Source organism: Oncorhynchus gorbuscha, linkage group LG09 (genome assembly GCF_021184085.1).
Source record: "Oncorhynchus gorbuscha isolate QuinsamMale2020 ecotype Even-year linkage group LG09, OgorEven_v1.0, whole genome shotgun sequence".
NCBI lineage: Eukaryota > Metazoa > Chordata > Actinopteri > Salmoniformes > Salmonidae > Oncorhynchus > Oncorhynchus gorbuscha.
In genome coordinates, this window is record NC_060181.1 from 20,973,384 (window position 1) to 20,996,344 (window position 22,961).

Consider the following 22,961-nt stretch of genomic DNA (forward strand, 5'->3'; position numbering starts at 1 on the left):
TTCTCTCCCCTCCTCCTGCCTTCTCCTCCTATCCTATCCAATTCTTCTCTCCTCCTGTATTCTCCTCCTCTCCTATTCTTCTCTCCCCTCCTCCTGCCTTCTCCTCCTCTCCTATCCTATTCCTCTCCTATCCTATTCTCTCCTCTCCTCCTGCCTTCTCCTCCTATCCTATTCTTCTCCTGCCTCTCCTCCTGCCTTCTCCTCCTATCCTATTCTTCTCTCCTCTCCTCCTGCCTTCTCCTCCCCTCTTCTGACTTTCTTTTCTCTCCTCTCATCCTACTGTCCTATTCTCCTCTTCTCTATTCCAACCCTTCCGTCCTATCCTCTCCCTTCTCCTCCAGTTGTTTGGGTGTTTCCTGGCCTGGGAGACGAGGAATGTGAGCATCCCGGCCCTGAATGACAGCAAGTACATCGGGATGAGTGTGTACAACGTGGGCATCATGTGTATCATCGGGGCGGCTGTGTCCTTCCTCACGCGAGACCAGCCCAATGTGCAGTTCTGCATCGTGGCTCTGGTCATCATCTTCTGCAGCACGATCACTCTCTGTCTGGTGTTTGTGCCAAAGGTAAGGACAACAGAAAATAGTAGTGTCACTTCCTGTCCATCCAAGGGGCATGAACTGTAGAACAAACTATACTGAGCAAAAATATAAATGCAACACGCATTGTGTTGGTCCCATGTTTCATGAGCTGAAATAAAACATTCCAGAAATGTTCCATACGCATAAAAAGCTTATTTCTCTCAAATGTTGTGCACAAATGTGTTTACATCCCTGTTAGTATATAAAGAATCGGATTAAACAGCATGATCATTACACAGGTGCATCTTGTGCTCGGGACAATAAAAGGCCACTTTAAAATGTGCAGTTTTGTCACACAACACAATGCCACAGATTTCTCAAGTTTTGAGAGAGTGTGCGGGATCGTCTGATACCAGAGCTCTTTTGTGGGTGAAAACTCATTCTGTTTGGCTGGGAATGGCTCCCACCCAGGTCCGTGCCCCTGCCCAGTCATGTGAAATCCATCAATTAGGGCTTAATGATTTCCTTACTTGAACTGTAACTCACTAAAACCATTGAAATTGTTCCATTTTGCGTTGATATATTTGTTCAGTATAGATTCAACCACTCTAAGAGTACTCTCAGAAAGTATCATGTTAATGATTATATGAACTAATCTCCCTTGTATTTGAAACATTCACATGTGAGTGAGTAAGTGTAACATGATACCAGATGAGGAATGAGATGTGACACTTTAACCTGTCCTTCTAAGTCACTCTCCTTTATTATAACAACTTGCAGTTCATCACGATGAGGACCAATCCGGACGCTGCTACTCAGAATCGGAGGTTAAAGTTCAATACGAACCAGAAGAAAGAGGACTCCAAGATGTCCACGTCAGTGACGAGTGTGAACCAGGCCAACACGTCCAGACTGGACGGCCTGCAGACCGATAACCACCGCCTCCGCATGAAGATAACAGAGGTGACGTCATTGTGATGTTGTCCTGTGTCACGTCATGTTTCATGAAGAGGGCAAGGAGTCATTCCCCACCACATGACCTGACCTGTTACCTACATTTAGTACCCAGAACTTTCCCTTGTCAACTTTACATGGTCAGAAAAAACTCCTGGCCCTGTTGGTGAAGATCATTGTGACCAGATTGACACCCTGTTTTTTTAGGATTTATTGTATCTAAAGTATGGTATTTTTCATTGGTGAGAGTAACAGAGGTCACACCATACACAAACTGGTCACGCGCAAATTGATTTTGTCCCCCCACACCAAACACGATCACGACACACAGGTTAAAATATCAAAACAAACTCTGAACCATATTAGTTTGGGGACAGGTCAAAAAGCATTAAACATTTATGGCAATTTAGTCAGCTAGCTTGCAGTTACTAGCTAATTTGTCCTATTTAGCTAGCTTGCTGTTGCTTGCTAATTTTTCCAGGGATATAAACGTTGAGTTGTTATTTTACCTGAAATGCACAAGGCCCTCTACTCCAACAATTAATCCACACATAAAACGGTCAAACGAATCGTTTCTAGTCATCTCTCCTCCTTCCAAGCTTTTTCTTCTTTAGACTTTATATGGCGATTGGCATCTAACTTTCACAGTTACCATAACGACCAACCGAACTCAGTTCATCTTTCAATTACCCACGTGGGTATAACCAATGAGGAGATGGCTCGTGGGTATCTGCTTCTATAAACCAATGAGGAGATGGGAGAGGCAGGACTTGCACCTCGTTCAGCGTCACAAATAGAACTGAATTGGTAGACGCTCGTTGGCGAGCAGAGCAGTGTGGGTGCATGTTAGAGCCTGCCTTATCTCTAATAGGCCCTGTCTGTCAGTAGCACCATCTAGTCACAACTATACAGTGTATCCGCCTTTCTACCTTCGTTTAAATGTAGGATGTTTTGTGTCTGATGTTGAGTGACATGAGGAGAAATCTCATGCCAATCACTTTTCCAGAAGTCTCTCTGTGATGCATTTCACTGTATCTACTCCCTTCTAGCCGTGTAAGAGTAGCCGTTGCCCTTTTAGTTGTTCTAGAAGTACAATGGAGTTGAGTAGAAAATGTTTCCTTGCTGCTGTTTTCCTATCACTGTTTAACAACTCTATTTTAACAATTTAACACTATTTTAACCCCTTAAACACTATTTTAACCACTTAGCCCCTTTTAACACAATGTGTCTGTGCAGTTGGATAAGGAACTGGAGGAGGTGACCATGCAGCTGCAGGACACCCCAGAGAAGACCCCGTACATCAAGCAGAACCAATACGGCGACGTCAACAACATCCTCAGCATACGCAACTTTACCGACAGCAAAGGTGACAGACCGCTGCTACTTATGTATACACTTCTACAGCATTACCTCCCACATTTAAACAGACACACCTCTGTCAGCCTGGACTGCTGCTGACTCACTCACTGTCTACACGATTCTCTGAAGGGTTGAACACTATCTGTCCACCTCATACAGTACATACAGCAAGCTTTTAATTATTACTCCAATTTCTTGTCTGCCAACTATGATACCGTACTACTATCAGTGTGTCTGAGAGCTTCAGGTTCCTCGGTGTCCACATCACTAAGGATCTATTATGGTCCACATGACAACACAGTCGTGAATAGGGCACGACAAAACCTCTTCCCCCTCAGGAGGATAAAAATAATTGTCATGAGACCTCAGATCCTCAAACATCTGACCCCAAGGCTTTACAGAGGGTAGTGCGTATGGCCCAGTACATCACTGGGGCCACGCTTCCTGCCATCCAGGACCTCTATACTAGACGGTGTCATAGGAAGGCCCTAAACATTGCCAAAGACTCCAGCCACCCTAGTCATAGACTGTTCTCTCTGCTGCCTCACGGCAACCGGTACCTGGGTGCCAAGTCTCGGTCCAAAATGCTTCTTAACAGCTTCTACCCCCAAGCCGTAAGACTGCTGAACAGTTCATCAAATGGCCACCCGGACAATTTGCATTGAACAGACTTTTGTACTGACTCTCTTGCACTCGGTCTATGCACACTCACTGGACTCTACTCACACACTCACACTTCATACACTTCATACACAAACACACATGCATATTGATGCCACATACACACACAAACATAGACACACCTTCACACACAGTTGAAGTCGTAAGTTTACATACACCTTAGCCAAATACATTTAAACTCAGTTTTCACAATTCCTGACATTTAATCTGAGTAATAAATCCCTGTTTTAGGTCAGTTTGGATCACCACTTTATTTTAAGAATGTGAAATGTCAGAATAATAGCAGGGAGAATGATTTATTTCAGCTTTTATTTATTTCATCACATTGCCAGTGGGTCAGACACTCAATTAGTATTTAGTAGCATTTCCTTACGTTTCGGGCAGCCTTCCACAAGCTTCCCACAATAAGTTGGATGCATTTTGGCCCATTGCTCCTGACAGAGTGTCACGTCTTCTAGGTGTAGTGGGTTGGAGTCAGGTGCAGAGAGCAGAGGGTTCGGACAATCGTATTTTATTCCGGTACAAACGGTTACGCCAAAACACTAGGCGCATAAAACTGACCGGCCCAAACACAGGACCCAAACAGTCCGGAGAAAATAAAATATAAAATGAACATCCACAAACTAACAGAGGAACAATCCCGCACAAACATAGGCTTCCCTAACAGGCTTAAATAGACATCAAGAAACAAAATAAGAGACAGGTGCAACCAATAAGACCAAACAAACAGAAACTCCTGGACTCCTGGAAAGTGCAGCGTTTACCAGGAGGTTTATCGCGCAATCCCCTCATCGATGAGGTGGTAATTGGGTTGCCCTCTTCTTACAGAAGGCGATAGCCAAATCGGCATATTCAGAGGGAATGCGCACTGGGGAAACCTGGTCTGTCGCACCGATAGAAACTCCTATGCACCTGCCTGAACACTCCTCTGACCACCCTCTGAGAGCCCCCTGTCTCCATGAAATCTCAGGATTGTGATTAGCCAACCAGGGAATCCTCAGCACCACTGGAAACGCAGGTGAATCAATAAGGAAGAGACTAATCCGCTCCTTATGATCCCCCTGCGTTACCATGTCCGGTGGAACCGTGGCCTCCCTGATCAGCCCTGATCCTAATGGTCGGCTGTCTAAGGAGTGCACGGGGAAAGGTTGGTCTAACAACACCAGGGGAATCCCATGATCCATAAAGTTCCCAGCAGCGCCTGAATCCACTAGCACCTTATGCTGTAGAGAGGGAGACAACTCCCAATAAATTAGTAAGAACATATGACCAACAGGGAGCTCTGGGTGAGTCTAGTGCTGACTCACCTGAGGTGAACGAGGAGTGCTCTGCCTACCATCCCGACTCACAAACAAGCTCCCTCTGCACCGATCGGCAGTGTGTCCTCCCCGACCACAGCTGGTACTTTTTTGTAAATCGCTCCCAAGGATGAACCACACTTATGGAGGTCTGCAATTGTTTTCTGAAGTCTTGGCTTACTTCTTTTGATTTTCCCATGATGTCAAGCAAAGAGGCACTGAGTTTGAAGGTAGGCCTTGAAATACATCCACAGGTACACCTCCAATTGACTCAAATGATGTCAATTAGCCTATCAGAAGCTTCTGAATCCATGACATAATTTTATGGAATTTTCCAAGCTGTTTAAAGGCACAGTCAACTTAGTGTATGTTAACTTCTGACCCACTGGAATTGTGATACAGTGAATTATAAGTTAAATAATCTGTAAACAGTTGTTGGGAAAAAATTATTGTGTCATGCACAAAGTAGATGTCCTAACCGACTTGCCAAAACTATAGTTTGTTAACAATACATTTGTGGCGTGGTTGAAAAACAAGTTTTATTGACTCCAACCTAAGTGTATGTAAACTTCCTGTTTTCACTGCTGGTACTCTATTTATTATCTATCCTGATTGCCTAGTCCCTTTTACCCCTAACTACATGTACATATTACCTAAATTACCTCAACTACCTTGTACCCCTGCACATTGACTCAGTACCGGTACTCCTTGTATATAGCCTTGTTATTGTTACTATTTAAAAAATATTTGACACTGCATTGTTGTGAAAGGACTCATAGGTAAGCATTTCAAGGTAAAGTTGTGATCGGCATGTGACAAATAATATTTAATTTGATTCTGATATATTGATGACAACTACACCACAGTGCCTCTAGTAGTTCAGAACTACAGTAACCCAACCCCAAGTTTGCTGATTATTCAATGATAAGCTTCTGTTCAGAATGCAGGCTGACAGACGTATAATAGTTCAGTATATTCGCCATAAGGATTCAGTCACTTCATAGGGCAATCCACCACATCCATATCTCTGCCTGAGAATCCTCATCACTCCTCTAACTGCAGCCATCAGTATTCATGAGACTTCCTGGACTAAACGCTGTGAATGAGTGGCTGTTATGAGTACGACACAGTGTCAGCAGAGATTACAATCACAACTAAGCACGGGCAACACTTTCCGGAGACCATGAATATTCATCAGCACATGGTGGGCCTGGTGGTGGTTGAGCGGTGGGGTTGACTGACACAAGGACCATGGCACCCATAATAGGAATTCCCTCAGTTGAATTCCCACAGTTGAACACGGCAGAGTTTGGTCTGACAATTGAGGAATCTATGGATGCCATTGAGGCTCTGGAGAATAACATAGAACAAGGTTATTGCTCAGGAGGTAGTGACTTTTCACAGTAAATTGCACTTTGACACCGTCCCACCGACACGTTTTTCAGAGGTGGGTTTTGCATTCTTTTATTTCAACAGGAATATACAGTGAATCGCTCATATGCAACCAAGTCCATATGAATACATTATGCTATCTGCTCCAGTAGCCTTTTCTAAGAGAAAATAATTACAAGGAGGCATCTTTCTTCCATCAGAGGGAAGTTATTTTTATCAAAATAGTTTCCACCTCCTCTTGAGATGCATATTGAGGACACAATGCCTTGGTGTGATCTTTAAATCAGGTTAATGTTATCCTAAGAGGTTAAAATCTGGGACAACTGAAAAGGAAGAAATTGACGCAAACGGGGATAATTTCGGGCCTCTCCAGGTGCTGTTTGAAAGACTGATAAGGCTATTGACTTTGATTCCAACCGTGTTCACACTCTCTGTCTGACGGTGATGACTCTGTTCCCCCCTGGACTGAAATATTTCCCACATCATGAAGCACAGCAGTCTCTCTGCATATCTCTCGCCGTCTCTTATCTCTCCTCATTTCTCTCTATTCATCTCACTCTTGCTTCTCTCTCTTTCTCTCTCTTTCTCTCACTCTCTCTTTCTCTCTCTGTATCGCTCTTTTTCTCTCTCTCTTATCTCTCTCTCTCTCTCTCTCTCTCTCTCTCTCTCTCTCTCTCTCTCTCTCTCTCTCTCTGTCACTAACTACGCTACCAGCATGTGTTGAACACATAGAACAGAAGTGTTTTTGTTTGTTTGGCCCTTTAATGTAATTGTCAACAGATATTGTATGATAACATGTACGCTGTAACAGACACATTAAGATTTCTAAAGTCTTATGTCAATATTTTCATACATTTTTTTGAGAGAGTGCTTGACATGCATTGTGTAATGAGACAGTGTCAGATGGCTTGACATCCTTCAGTGGCCTTAGCTTCTCAGGTGTTTTTATCTGAACTAAGGAGAGAGGATATATACATTGGGGGCATCCCAAATGGCATCCTATTCAGTGGTATATAGCAGTGGTATTCAAACTTTTTGCAAGAATATCTCAAGACCCCACCACACTCCAAATCTAATGGCACAACCTTAAAACCTGTACATTTTGATTTTACATCAGCAAATAACCTTCAATTCATTATCATTTCATTAAACCAATAAATAAAATTACTCAATAACATTTAATTTTTCAACTTATCTTTCTCAGAAACGTTTGTATATTCTCACTTACAATAATCTGCAATCTAATTTTTTTGTGTGTACAGTTTGGTGACCCCACAGCAGTTCCCACATGACCCCAAATGTTGAATTCCACTGTCAAAAGCATGACTTTTGGAGTCCTATCGGGCCTTGGTCAAAGGTAGTGCACTATATAGGAAGTCATTTTGTGGCACAGCAAGCAGACTGTAACACTATGCTATCTCTCTGTGTCTTTGCAGAGGGGGAGAAATCGATACTGAAGAATCATCTTGAGCAGAAGCCTCAGGCGCAGTGGGGCTCCATGGACCCTTCCAGAATAAACAGAGGTCCTCTGGAGGATATCAACTCACCTGAACAGTGAGTTGTCCTCAAAACATCTCCCTCCTAATTTATTTGTTCTTCTTCCTGTTGAATTTCTCAACAAACTATACATCATATATATTGTTACCACCAGCAGCACTGCATGGCAGTTGTTCTGGTAAATTTGGAAAGCTGCCGTGGTCATACCCGTCTTCAAAGGGGGTAACACTCTAGACCCAAACTGTTATAAACCTATATCTATCCTACCCTGCCTTTCGAAAGTTTTTGAAAGCCAAGTTAACAAACAGATCACCGACCATTTCAAATCCCACCGTACCTTCTCCGATATGCAATCTGGTTTCAGAGCGAGTCATGGGTGCACCTCAGCCACGCTCAAGGTTCTAAACGATATCATAACCACCATCGATAAAAAAACAATACTGTGCAGTCGTCTTCATCGACCTGGCCAAGGCTTTTGACTCTGTCAATCACCGCATTCTTATCGGCAGACTCAACAGCCTTGGTTTCTCAAATGACTGCCATGCCTGGCTCACCAACTACTTCTCAGATAGAGTTCAATGTGTCAAATCGGAGGGCCTGTTGTCCGGACCTCTGGCAGTCTCTATGGGGGTGCCACAGGGTTCCATTCTTGGCCGACTCTTTTCTCTGTATACATCAATGATGTCGCTCTTGCTGCTGGTGATTCTCTGATCCACCACTACGCAGATGACACCATTCTGTATACTTCTGGCCCTTCTTTGGACACTGTTTTAACAAACCTACAGATGAGCTTCAATGCCATACAACACTCCTTCCGTTGCCTCCAACTGCTCTTAAATGCATGTAAAACTAAATGCATGCTTTCAACCGATCACTGCCCGTACCCGCACCCGCCCGTCTAGCATCACTACTCTGGATGGTTCTGACTTAGAATATGTGGACAACTACATATACCTAGGTGTCTCGTTAGACTGTAAACTCTCCTTCCAAACTCACATTAAGCATCTCCAATCCAAAATGAAATATGGAATCGGCTTCCTATTTCGCAACAAAGCCTCCTTCACTCATGATGCCAAACATACCCTTGTTAAACTGATTATCCTACCGATCCTTGACTTCGGTGATGTACAACACTCTACTCAGTAAATTGGATGTAGTCTATCACAGTGCCATCTGCAACCTGTATGCAACCTGTATGCTCTCATTGGCTGGCCCTCGCTTCATATTCGTCACCAATCCCACTGGCTCCAGGTCATCTATAAGTCTTTGCTAGGTAAAGCCCCGCCTCAGCTCACTGGTCACCATAGCAGCACCCACCCGTAGCACGCACTCCAGCAGGTATATTTCACTGGTCATCCCCAACACCTTTTGGCCACCTTTCCTTCCAGTTCTCTGTTACCAATGACTGGAACGAATTGCAAAAATCACACTGAAGCTGGAGTCTTATATCTCCCTCACTAACTTTAAGCATCAGTTGTCAGAGCAGCTTACCGATCATTGCACCTGTAATTTATATGTATTTTTATTTGGATTTCATGTAAATGTAAAACACAAAATAGGTCAAATTGGTGAAGTGAAATTTAAAAAATGACTTGTTTAAAACAAAACAAAATGTAAACAACTGAAAATTGGTGCGTGCATATGTGTTCACCCCCTTTGCTAAATAATATCTGGTGCACATAATTTCCTTCAGAAGTCACATAATTAGTTAAATAAAGTCCACCTGTGTGCAATCTAAGTGTCACATGATCTCAGTATATATACACCTGACTGAAAGGTCCCAGAGTCTGAAACACCACTAAGCAAGGGGCACCACCAAGCAAGCGGTACCATGAAGATCAAGGAGCTCTCAAAACAGGTCAGGGACAAAGTTCTGGAGATCAGGGTTGGGGTTGTAAAAAAATATCAGAAACTTTGAACATCCCACAGAGTACCATTAAATTAATTATAAAAATTGGAAAAAATATGGCCCCAGAACAAACCTGCCAAGAGAGGGCCGCCCACTAAAACTCACAGACCAGGCAAGGAGGGCATTAATCAGAGGCAACAAAGATACAAAAGATAACCCTGAATGAGCTGCAAAGCTCCACAGCAGAGATTGGAGTATCTGTCCATAGGACCACTTCAAGCCATACACTCCATAGAGCTGGGCTTTACGGAAGAGTGGCCAGAAAAAAGCCATTGCTTAAAGAAAAAATAAGGCAAACATGTTTGGTGTTCGCCAAAAGGCATGTGGGAGACTCCCCAAACAAATTGAAGAATATACGCTGGTCAGATGACACTAAAATTAAGCTTTTTGGCCATCAAGGAAAACACTATGTCCAACATCTCTCATCACCCCAAGATCCTCATGCTGTGGGGATGCTTTTCATCAGCAGGGACTGGGAAACTGGTCAGAATTGAAGGAATGATGGATGGCGCTAAATACAGGGAAATCCTTGAGGGAAACCTGTTTCAGTCTTTCCAGAGATTTGAGACTGGGACGGAGGTTCACCTTCCAGCAGGACAATGACCCTAAGCATTCTGAAAAAGCAACACTCGAGTGGTTTAAGGGGAAACATTTACATGTCTTGGAATGGCCTAGTCAAAGCCCAGACCTCAATCCACTTGAGAATCTATGGTATGACTTAAATATTGCTGTACACGAGCGGAACCCATCCAACTTAAAGGAGCTGGAGCAGTTTTGCTTTGAAGAATGGGCAAAAATCCCAGTGGCTAGATGTGCCAAGCTTATAAAGACATAACCCAGGAGACCTGCAACTGCTGCAAAAGGTGTCTCTACAAAGTATTGACTTTGGGGGGTGAATAGTTGTCCACGCTCAAGTTTTCCGTTTGTTTTGTATTATTTCTTGTTTGTTTCACAATAAAAAATATTTAGCATCTTCAAAGTGTTGGGCATGTTGTGTAAATCAAATGATACAAACCCACCAAAAATATATTTTAATTCCAGGTTGTAAGGCAACAAAAGAGGAAAAATGCCAAGGGGGGTGAAAACCTTTGCATGCCACTGTGTATATAAAATTATAAAATAGCTAGGTGAGACAACCACATCAAAGTCAATATACTGGATACAAACATTCCATTCCATTTCAGCTAAGTAATGAATATATAGCATTTTGCAATGAAACCCATTTTAATACACATCCATGCATTAAGAATCTGAGAACAATAATATTTTACACACACATGAATTTACCCGTAAGCCATAAATACATTCTGATCAAAAAACACAAATGTGAAAAATGTGTGGATATAGCATTTTGGAACAAAACTCTTCAAATATGACTGTCAGATTGGAATAGTATGGGATATTGTGTGTGCTCTGTTCATTCTATTCATATCTTCAACATGCAGTTCCAGATACAGCCCTGACACTAGTTGAAGGCGCCAATCCAAAGTTTCAGAAAAGTAGTCACTTCCTGAGATCTGTATTCAAATATTTGTTTTAAGTAGTTTCTTTCTCAGATCTGTATTCAAATAGTTGTTCCCCTGGATTCTTTTTTTTTCTCCACAAATTATAGTTATCCCAGGTCTGAACTTTAACCCCAAACTCCTACCCCTAATTTCTCACCCTCACCCTAAACTTTACCCCTAAAATAGCCTAAAATAGCCTTTTTCCTTATGGGGAACAACAACATGTTTTACTGCCCTTGTGAGGACTTCTGGTGCCCACAAGGATAGTAAAACCAAAAACACACATTTCCGGTCTCTCTCTCTCTCTCTCTCTCTCTCTCTCTCTCTCTCTCTCTCTCTCTCTCTCTCTCTCTCTCTCTCTCTCTCTCTCTCTCTCTCTCTCTCTCTCTCTCTCTCTCTCTCTCTCTCTCTCTCTCTCTCACACACACACGTGCGCGACTGACTGCACGTTGTCCCAACTCTTAAAATGTATCGGTCCAGAACACTCATAGCACACTCAGGTGACAAATAACGAACTACCTTCACTTATTATTCATAAACAGGCTGGGGATTGTCAACTTCATCATTGAGAACTCTTCATTCCCTCCTCCCTTGTCCTCCCAGTTCTCCTCTCCTCCTATGTTCATCTAACTGGGACTGGATAGAGAGAACACATAAGAAATAGAGAGGGAGAGAGAGCATGAGAACATGAGTGAGGACATGAGAACAAGAGCGGAAGCAGAAAAGGTGTGAAAGAGAGAGAGAGGGCAGAGAATGAGGCAGTGAGAACAACTCATAAGAGAGCTGGCCATCCCCCAAGAGAAGCCAACAGAACAGCCCACTTCAGACCCCCACCACATGCAGGACAGACAAGAAAGGATGCACCACCCCATCCAACCCCCCCCCCCTCCTAGCACCCCCTGTCAGACCCCTTTATAGCCATCCTGACACACCCACAACCACTGAGGACACGCAAAAGCCACAGATTGTGCTCCTAATAGACTCAAATTTGTGCTGGAAAACTAACAATTTTCTAAACAGAAAGTGGCTAAACTGTGGTGTCCAAATACCCGGCGTGTCCATAATTCACGCAGGCACAAATTATCTGAGGGCCCAGCAGGAAAGGGTGGCCACAGCACTCAAGGGAGTGATTGAAAAAGCTTCTTCCACTTTCCCCCTACACACATGGTCATCTACACCCTGCTACCACGAAAAGACGTTCACCCGGCCACCATACAGAGGGAATGCAAGCATTTCCCATGGCTGTGTGTCAACACCAAATGTTACCTGGCCCATCACTGCACCCTGGAGTTGGACAGCCTCTACGACCAGGTACACCTCTACAAGGTCACGGTCCCCACCTTCGCCAGGACCCTGAAAGACATTGCACTTAACCGCAGCCCCAGCAACTCACACAAGAGCAACAGAGTGTTGAGCACCCCGCCCAAACCTGCTAGACTCCCCCCGGACCTGCAAGACTCCCCCCGGACCTGCGAGACTCCCCCCGGACCTGCGACTCCCCCTGACCTCCCCCTGGACCTGCCTGCGGACTCCCCCCGGACCTGCGGGACTCCCCCTGGACCTGCGGGACTCCCCCTGGACCTGCGGGACTCCCCCTGGACCTGGACCTGAGACTCCCCCCTGGACCTGCGAGACTCCCCCTGGACCTGCCGGACTCCCCCTGGACCTGCCTGAGACTCCCCCCTGGCACCTGCCTGCGGGACTCCCCCCTTGACTCCCCCCCTGGACCTGCGGGACCTGACCTGAGACTCCCCCTGCGGACCTGCACTCAGAGGACCTACACCCAGACCACAGCACCACCAGCCACACCCCCCCCCACCCCAACCAGTTGACAACCCCACAAATCAAACCCAACCACACCCTATATAGGCCCCCCAGATCAGGCCTATGCCCCTCCTGCCCCCCATCCTTGCAGAAAGGACCTCAACATGACAGCCACACATATGCCCAGGACATGAGCAGGCAAACCGGCCCACCCCAACTCCTACACCCCAAGCAAGCCCCATCCTGCGACCTAAGAGGCATTCACCAGATGCTCTGTTCAAATCTAATGGTCCGAAACTAAACTATGGGAATAACAACACTGGACACTATGGTGCACAAAGCTTTTACCATCTCATGCTGGAATATACAAGGTCTGAGGCCATCTGCCGTTGGCCTAAAGAGCAGAAACCCAGACTTCACCAAAGAAATTGGAAATTCCTACAAGAAACATAGTATAGATGAAATGGACCCACTAGCTGCCCTCCAGGTTACAGTGAGCTGGTCGTCCCATCCACCAAACTACCAGGAGTGAAACAGGGAAGGGACTTAAAATAGGGTGTTTGCTAATTTGGTATTGATCAGACCTAACTCACTCTATTCAATTTATCATATCAGTAGCATTTTATATCTCGTTAGAAATAAATAAGGAAATGATCTCGACAGAGAACAGTGTCCTCTGTGTGCTACCTATATCCCTCCACTAGAATTCCCATACTTTAATGAAGACAGCTTCTCCACCCTAGAGCTCAACCACAGACTCAGGCACAAGTACTAGTCTGTGGTGACCTAAATTCCAGAACTGGACAAGAACCTGACATCCTCAGAACACAGGGGGACAAACACCTACCTGAAGGTGACAACATCCCCTCCCCAATATGACCCCCTAGACAAAACTATGAAATCATAAATAACAAAAACAGGTCACAACTATGTCGCATACTGGGTCTGTACTTAGTAAACGGTAGGCATCGAGGGGACTCCTACGGTAGGTACAATTAAAATCAAATGAAATCCAATTGTATTGGTCACATCACATACTTAGCAGATGTTATTGCGGGTGTAGTGAAATACTTGTGTTCCTAGTTCCAATTGTGCAGTAGTATCTAACAATTCACAACAATACACACAAATCTAAAAGTAAAAGAATGGAATAAAGAAATATCTAAATATTAGGACGAGCAATGTTGGACAGGCATTAACTAGAATACAGGACATACATATGAAATGAGTAAAACAGTATGCAAAGATTATTAAAGTACCAGTGTTCCATTATTAAAGTGACCAGTGATTCCATGTCTATCTACATATGGCAGCAGCCTCTAATGTGCAGGGTTGAGTAACTGGGTGGTAGCCGGCTCGTGACAGTGACTAAATTTAGGGCAGGGTACTGTGTGGAGGCCGGCTAGTGGTGGCTATTTAACAGTCTGAAGCCCTTGCGACACCTGTAGCTCATCTCTTGGCAGTAGTATTGTAGACTACTTTATCACCAACCTCAACCCAGAGACTCTCAGAGTGTTAAGTCAGCCCACTGACATCCCTATCAGATCACAGCAAAATCACAGTCTACTTGAACAGAGCAATACTCAACCATGAGGCATCGAAGCCTAACAAACTGCATGCCATTAAGAAATGTTATAGGAGGGTAGTGTAGAAACCTACCAAAAAAACATTGTCCAACTACAAATCCAATTTCTCCCAGACAACTTCCTGGACAAAATGTTTCCCTGCAACAGTGAAGGTGTAAACATAGCAGTAGGTCAAACTTATATTTCAGGCTTCCTATCAGCTAATATACAACATTTTAATTCAGGCAGAAAACCTAAGACAACTAACAACAATGAGAAATGTTTGATGAAGAATGCAAAAACTTAACTAATTTATTTAGAAACTTATCCAAACAAAAACACAGAGACCCAGAAAACCTTAGTTTACGCCTTCACTATGGTCGAACAGTAAAACAATCTAGAAATACACTAAGAAAAAAGGAACAGCATGTTAGGAAACAGCATGTAAGGAAACAGCATGTTAGGAAACAGCATGTTAGGAAACAGCATGTAAGGAAACAGCATGTAAGGAAACAGCATGTAAGGAAACAGCATGTTAGGAAACAGCATGTAAGGAAACAGCATGTAAGGAAACAGCATGTAAGGAAACAGCATGTTAGGAAACAGCAGGAAACAGCATGTTAGGAAACAGCATGTAAGGAAACAGCATGTTAGGAAACAGCATGTTAGGAAACAGCATGTTAGGAAACAGCATGTCAGGAAACAGCATGTTAGGAAACAGCATGTAAGGAAACAGCATGTAAGGAAACAGCATGTAAGGAAACAGCATGTTAGGAAACAGCATGTTAGGAAACAGCATGTTAGGAAACAGCAGCATGTTAGGAAAGCAGCAGCATGTAAAACAGCATGTAAAAACAGCATGTAAGGAAACAGCATGTTAGGAAACAGCATGTTAGGAAACAGCATGTTAGGAAACAGCATGTTAGGAAACAGCATGTAAGGAAACAGCATGTTAGGAAACAGCATGTTAGGAAACAGCATGTTAGGAAACAGCATGTAAGGAAACAGCATGTAGGAAACAGCATGTAAGGAAACAGCATGTAAGGAAACAGCATGTAAGGAAACAGCATGTAAGGAAACAGCATGTTAGGAAACAGCATGTTAGGAAACAGCATGTTAGGAAACAGCATGTAAGGAAACAGCATATTAGGAAACAGCATGTAAGGAAACAGCATGTTAGGAAACAGCATGTTAGGAAACAGCATAATAATAATAATAATAATAATATATGCCATTTAGCAGACGGTTTTATCCAAAGCGACTTACAGTCATGTGTGCATACATTCTACGATAACAACATTAGACCATTAGACCATTAACATTAGACCATAACAACATTAGACCATTAGACCATAACAACATTAGATCATAACAACATTAGATCATAACAACATTAGACCATTAGATCATAACAACATTAGCATGTTAGGAAACAGCATGTTAGGAAACAGCATGTAAGGAAACAGCATGTAAGGAAACAGCATGTTAGGAAACAGCTCACTTATTGAAAACTGGAACACACTAAACAGACAACAACACAAAGAGCTATCTATCCAAAATAGAGATGTATGGATCAAGCACTTCTCCAACCTTTTCAACCACATAACAAAGCACCAAGAGCAAAAACATATACATTGCATGATCATTTATAAAACTTCTATTAAAGACTACCAGAACCCACTGGATTCTCCAGTTACATTGAATGAACTACAGGACAACATGAAAACACCTCCACACCAAAAAAAGCATGTGGTATTGATGGCATACTAAACAAAATGATAAAATATACAGACCACAAATTCAAATAGGCTATTATTAAACTCTTCAGCATTATCCTCAGCTATGGCGTCTTCCCCAATATTTGGAACCAAGGTCTGATCACCCCGATCCACAAAAGTGGAGACACATTTGACCCCGATAATTACCAAGGAGTCAATAGCAATCTCTGAAAAATCCTCTGCAGTATCATCAACAGCAGACTCCAACATTTCCTCTGTGAAAACAATGTCCTAGGCAAATGTCAAATTGTATTCTTACTAAAATACCATACGACAGACCATGTATACACTATGCACACCTGTATTGACAAACAAAACTAAACAAAATTTAATTTGGCATTCGGATATGCTATACAAAGTGATGAAAAGTGTGTTCGGCGAAAAACATATGACATTGCCATTAGGAAAAACATGTGACATGATAAAATCTATGTACACAAGTGTGTAGTTAAAAACACACAGGTGTCTTTCCACAGGGCCATGGGGTGAGACAGGTATGCAGCTTGAGCCCCACCCTATTCAACATACTGTGTATATCAATGAATTGTCGAGGGCACTAGAACAGTCTGCCTCACCTGGTCTTGGAAATCAAATGTCTACTGTTTGCTGATTGTCTGGTGCTTCTGTCACCTAGAAGCATCATCTAGATCTTCTACACAGATTATGTCAGACTTGGGCCCTGACAGTAAAACTCAGTTGGACAAAAATAATGGTGTTCCAAAAAAGGTCCAGTAGCCAAGACAACAAATACAAATTGTACCTAGAAACTATAGCCATAGAGAACACAAAGAATACCTACCTCGGCCTAAACATCAACACCACAGGTAACTTCCACAAGGTTGTGAACGATCTAAGAGACAAGGCAAGAAGAGCCTTCTACGCCATCAAAAGAAACATTGATCTCAACATCCTAATTAGGATCTGGCTAAAAATACTTCAATCAGTTATAGAGCCCATTGCCCTCCATGGTTGTGAGGTCTGGGGTCCACTCACCAAAGATATATTTGTGTACAATGCAAAACCCCTAACAATGCATGCAGAGTATAATTAGGAATGTACCCGCTAGTTAACAAAATCCAGAAAGGAGTAGTTCAATTCTACAACCACCTAAAAGGAAGCGATGCCCACACATTCTACAAAGCCCTCACCTACAGAAAAATTAAACTAGAGAAGAGTCCCTTTGGTTAGCTTGATCTGGGACTCTGTTCATAAACACAAACAGATCCCACAAAGCCCCAGGACAGCAACACAATTAGACCCAGCCAAATTATGAGAAAGATCAATTATAACTATTTGACAGATTGGAAAGAATCAACCCAAAAAACTGAGCAAATTGGAATGCTATCTGGCCCTAAACAGAGAGTACACCGTGTCAGAATACCGGACCACTGTGACTGACCTAAAGTTTAAAAAAAATCCTTGACCATATACACTCAGTGAGCATAGCCTTGCTATTGAGAGAGGCCGCCATAGGTAGACCTGGCTCTCAAGAAAAGACAAGCTCTGTGCACACTCTCCAGAGAATGAAGTGGAAATGAGATGCACTTCCTATCCTCCTGCAAAATGTATGACCACATTAGAGATACATATTTCACACAAATCAAACAGACCCACAAATAAATTGAAAACAAATCAAACACTGACTAACTCCCATATCTGTTGGGTGAAATAGCGTAGTGTGCCATCACAGCAGCAAGATTTGGCCCGTTGCCATGAGAAAAGGGCAACCAGCGGAGCACAAACAGCATTGCAAATACCAACAATATGTATTTGTTTATTTATCTTCGTCTACTATTCGTACTACAACAATTTGCACATTGATAAAACATTGTACATAGCTGATAATATAACGCTTGAAATGTCTTTATCATTTAGAGACTTGTGAGTGTTTAGTGTTAGTTTGTAATAGTTTTTTGTTGATGATGTTTTGTCTTTTGACTTTGGTTTATTGTTTATTTCAACTGGAGAGAAGAGAGAGATAGAAGAGCGAGAGGAGAGAGAGCTTATGTATGTAACCAATGATTTACGGATACGATTGGAAGCAGCACTGGCAGCAGGGCCTGAAAATAGACAGGAGACACTGAGCTATTCCCACTCCACATTAATGTTTGATCACATGGAGGGAGAGATAGAGAGATGGTGGAGGGAAGAGCGAGGGAGAGAGAGAGAGAGGGTGGAGGGCAGAGCGAGGGAGAAAGAGAGAGAGGGTGGAGGGAAGAGCGAGTGAGAGGGAGAGGTTGGAGGGAAGAGCAAGGGAGAGAGAGAGAGGGTGGAGGGAAGAGCAAGGGAGAGAGAGTGAGGGTGGAGGGAAGAGCGAGGGAGAGAGAGAGAGGGTGGAGGGAAGAGCGAGGGAGAGAGAGAGAGAGAGGGTGGAGGGAGGAGCGAGAGAGAGAGAGAGAGAGAGAGAGAGAGAGAGAGAGAGAGAGAGAGAGAGAGAGAGAGAGGGAAGAGCGAGAGAGAGAGAGAGAGAGGGAGGAGGGAGGAGAGAGAGAGAGAGAGAGAGAGAGAGAGAGAGAGAGAGAGAGAGAGAGAGAGAGAGTGGGGGAGAGAGAGAGAGGGGGAGAGAGGAGGGAAGAAGAGCGAGGGAGAGAGAGAGGGTGGAGGGAAGAGCGAGGGAGAGAGAGAGAGAGAGAGAGAGAGAGAGAGGGAGAGAGAGAGAGAGAGAGAGAGAGAGAGAGAGAGAGAGAGAGAGAGAGGAGGGAGGGAAGAGCGAGAGAGAGAGAGAGAGAGGGTGGAGGGAAGAGCGAGGGAGAGAGAGAGAGGGTGGAGGGAAGAGCGAGGGAGAGAGAGAGAGAGAGGGTGGAGGGAAGAGCGAGGGAGAGAGAGAGAGAGGGTGGAGGGAAGAGCGAGGGAGAGAGAGAGAAAGGGTGGAGGGAAGAGCGAGGGAGAAAGAGAGGGTGGAGGGAAGAGCGAGGGAGAGAGAGAGAGAGGGTGGAGAAAAGAGCGAAGTAGAGAAAGAGAGAGAGAGAGAGAGAGGGTGGAGGGAAGAGCGAGGGAGAAAGAGAGAGAGAGGGTGGAGGGAAGAGCGAGGGAGAGAGAGAGAGGGTGGAGGGAAGCGCGAGGGAGAGAGAGAGAGAGGGTGGAGGGAGGAGCGAGGGAGAGAGAGAGAGAGAGGGTGGAGGGAAGAGCGAGGAAGAGAGAGAGGGTGGAGGGAAGAGCGAGGGAGGGAGAGAGAGAGAGAGAGAGAGGGTGGAGGGAAGAGCGAGGGAGAAAGAGAGAGAGAGGGTGGAGGGAAGCGAGGGAGAGAGAGAGAGAGAGAGTGGAGGGAGGAGCGAGGGAGAGAGAGAGAGAGAGGAGGGTGGAGGGAAGAGTGAGGGAGAGAGAGAGAGAGAGGGTGGAGGGAAGAGCGAGGGAGAGAGAGAGGGTGGAGGGAAGAGCGAGGGAGAGAGAGAGGGTGGAGGGAAGAGCGAGGGAGAGAGAGAGAGAGGGTGGGGGGAAGAGCGAGGGAGAGAGAGGGTGGAGGGAAGAGTGAGGGAGAGAGAGAGAGAGGGGGTGGAGGGAAGAGCGAGGGAGAGAGAGAGAGGGTGGAGGGAAGAGCGAGGGAGAGAGAGAGAGGGTGGAGGGAAGAGCGAGGGAGAGAGAGAGGGGGGTGGAGGGAAGAGCGAGGGAGAGAGAGAGAGGGTGGAGGGAAGAGCGAGGGAGAGAGAGAGAGGGTGGAGGGAAGAGCGAGGGAGAGAGAGAGAGAGAGGGTGGAGGGAAGAGCGAGGGAGAGAGAGAGAGAGGGTGGAGGGAAGAGCGAGGGAGAGAGAGAGAGAGGGTGGAGGGAAGAGCGAGGGGGAGAGAGAGAGAGAGAGAGAGAGAGGGTGGAGGGAAGAGGAGGGGAGTGGAGGGAAGAGCGAGGGAGAGAGAGAGAGGGAGGGTGGAGGGAAGAGCGAGGGAGAGAGAGAGAGAGGGGTGGAGGGAAGAGCGAGGGAGAGAGAGAGAGAGTGGGTGGAGGGAAGAGCGAGGGAGAGAGAGGGTGGAGGGAAGAGCGAGGGAGAGAGAGAGCGCAAAATGGTCTCTGCAATTTGTATTATTCTGTACGCTGCATTAGGTTACATTATAACTGGAATAAAGATAAATAGTAATGTGATCTTTTTGTCGGCACTAACTCCACCATGGTTCACTGGACAAAGCCTATGGGAAATGATTGTAATTTTGTTGGGGTTGGGGATCCACACCAAAAATAAGGTCTGTTGGAAACACAGGCTTAGGAGATCTTATACATTTTGTTCTATGAGATAATCTTCATCATCTAACACTGTTTGTGAATTTTTATGCATGTATGTCGTTGAAAAAAGCACATAAAACACAAAGGCTTCATCATTTATAAAGATCATGTTATTACCTGACTGATGTTATAAAAAATCATATAACATCTCCTAAACGTGTGTTAACCTCAGACCTTATTTTCAGAATTTATCCCAAAACCCTATTCTTTCCCCATTCATTTTCCCCATAGCTTGGCTGGACGGTTTTAGGGTTACAAGCTGGTGAGCTCTATAGCGGTCCGACAATATAATATGAGTTTGTGGACCTATAGTATCATTTGTCTGACCTGGCCGTACAATAGCACACAAATTGGAGGATGTAAGTCAAGGTACGTAAACTAGGTTTGGCCTCAGGCCCCCCAAAATTCTGAGCTAATAGGCCAGAACATAATTAGTATATAATATTAGCACAATCAATTGGCCTACACTACAAATTAAACAACATTTTGAACACATCTGATTCGTACATAATAAACTCAGTGACAATAACATAATAATTTCGATCTGATTGCGCTCATAAAATCCCCATGTCTCTATTCAATTATTATTATTGCCTATTTCTCTGTACGTTGATTGGTGGGGAAAAACAGGTCTACGTAGTGAACTGTAGGCTACACTACTTTTGTAACGTCATCATTCGTTCAGAATAATTAGCTTGATACCAAGAGAAAATGTTGCTATCAAAAAGTATCAAAAGAAAGGTGGGTAATGAAAGGAAAGAATCTACAGGCAGATAGATGTTCATGAAAATGTCGCTGTTTGCGAGGAATTTAATCTCAGAAGGCATTATGAATCCAAGCATGGATTTTAAAAGTGGCCTTCCCGCCCCAGACAGAAGCTTCAACTGCAAACTACACACACAGCTTTTTTTTTGGCTGGCAATTTCTGTCACTTAAACGGGTTAAATCTGCAGTTACAAGGTAGAGGGAAAGCAGTCGTGGACCGGCCTTTACTAGGAAACTTGAGTTGTTCAATTTGGACTTGTCATCTGGAAGGCTACTGCACTTCAGCACACTGAAAAACAACAGATAGAGGGACCAGACAACTTCTCCACCAGATTTGAAGACTACAGCACGCACAAGGATACCATTGTGTTTGTATGTAAACTGCCAGTTTGGGAACCCTGAAGTTATTGTGTGTCTTGTTGGACGTATAGTATTATACGTCTTTCTCTGAGACCAGGAGAATTATGGGGAGAATTTATGTTGATGTTTAGGGGAAGTAAAACAACAAAGGTTAGGTGAATTTATGTAGCAGATAAGGTGAATTGAGGTAAATTTAGAATACGGGTTAGGGGAAGGGTTAGTTAGCTAAAATGCTACTGTTGTCCCCGACGTGACTCGAGCAACCTAGGGGAGAGCAACCTTTGGATTGCTAAACAGTTTCAGATACGACCCATCTCCCTACATTAGTTTCTGTGTGGAGAAGTTTCCCCTAGATGCTTTGGGGTCAGTTATGCATGGTTATTATAAGGTCTAGCTAGTGTATGAGGATGACAGGTTTAAAAATATATATATACACAGTTGAAGTCTGAAGTTTACATGTAGTTTACATACACGTAGGTTGGTGTCATTAAAACTAGTTTTTCAACCAATCCACAAATTTCTTGTTAACAAACTATAGTTTTGGCAAGTCGGTTAGGACATGTACTTTGTGCATGACACAAGTCGTTTTCCAACAATTGTTTACAGACATATTATTTCACTTATGACTCACTGTATAACAAATCCAGTGGGTCAGAAGTTTACATACGCTAAGTTGACTGTGCCTTTAAACAGCTTAGAACATTCCAGAAAATTATGTCATGGCTTTAGAAGCTTCTGATAGGCTAATTGACATCATTTGAGTCAGTTGGAGGTGTACCTGTGTATGTTTTTCAAGGCCTACCTTCAAACTCAGTGCCTCTTTCCTTGACATCATGAGAAAATCTAAATAAATCAGCCAAGACCTCAGAAAAATAATTGTAGACCTCCACAAGTCTGGTTCATCCTTGGGAGCAATTTCCAAATGCCTGAAGGTACCATGTTCATCTGTACAAACAATCTGTATAAAGCAAGTATAAACAACATGGGACCATGCAGCCGCCACACCGCTCAGGAAGGAGACGCGTTCTGTCTCCTAGAGATGAACGCACTTTGGTGCGAAAAGTGCAAATCAATCCCAGAACAACAGCAAAGGACCTTGTGAAGATGCTGGACGAAACAGGTACAAAAGTATCGATATCCACAGTAAAACGAGTCCTACATCAACATAACCTGAAAGGCCGCTCAGCAAGGAAGAAGCCACTGCTCCAAAACAGTCATTAAAAAAACTAGACTACAGTTTGAACTGCACATGGGGACAAAGATTGTACTTTTTGGAGAAATGTCCTCTGGTCTGATGAAACAAAAATAGAACTGTTTGGCTATAATGACCATTGTTATGTTTGGAGGGAAAAGGGGGAGGCTTGCAACCCGAAGAACATCATCCCAACCGTGAAGCATGGGGG

General features: G+C 44.0%; 1 protein-coding gene across 1 annotated transcript in view; it reads left to right on the forward strand.

Annotated features, from left to right (window-relative positions):
- gabbr2 (gamma-aminobutyric acid (GABA) B receptor, 2) overlaps nucleotides 1-22,961 on the forward strand; it is a 443,839-nt gene that overhangs the window by 415,099 nt on the left and 5,779 nt on the right. The window contains exons 15-18 of the mRNA XM_046361650.1: nucleotides 342-566; nucleotides 1,302-1,484; nucleotides 2,712-2,841; nucleotides 7,642-7,759. Coding sequence (XP_046217606.1) covers nucleotides 342-566; nucleotides 1,302-1,484; nucleotides 2,712-2,841; nucleotides 7,642-7,759 — 656 coding nt within the window. The remainder of the gene's footprint in view (nucleotides 1-341; nucleotides 567-1,301; nucleotides 1,485-2,711; nucleotides 2,842-7,641; nucleotides 7,760-22,961) is intronic.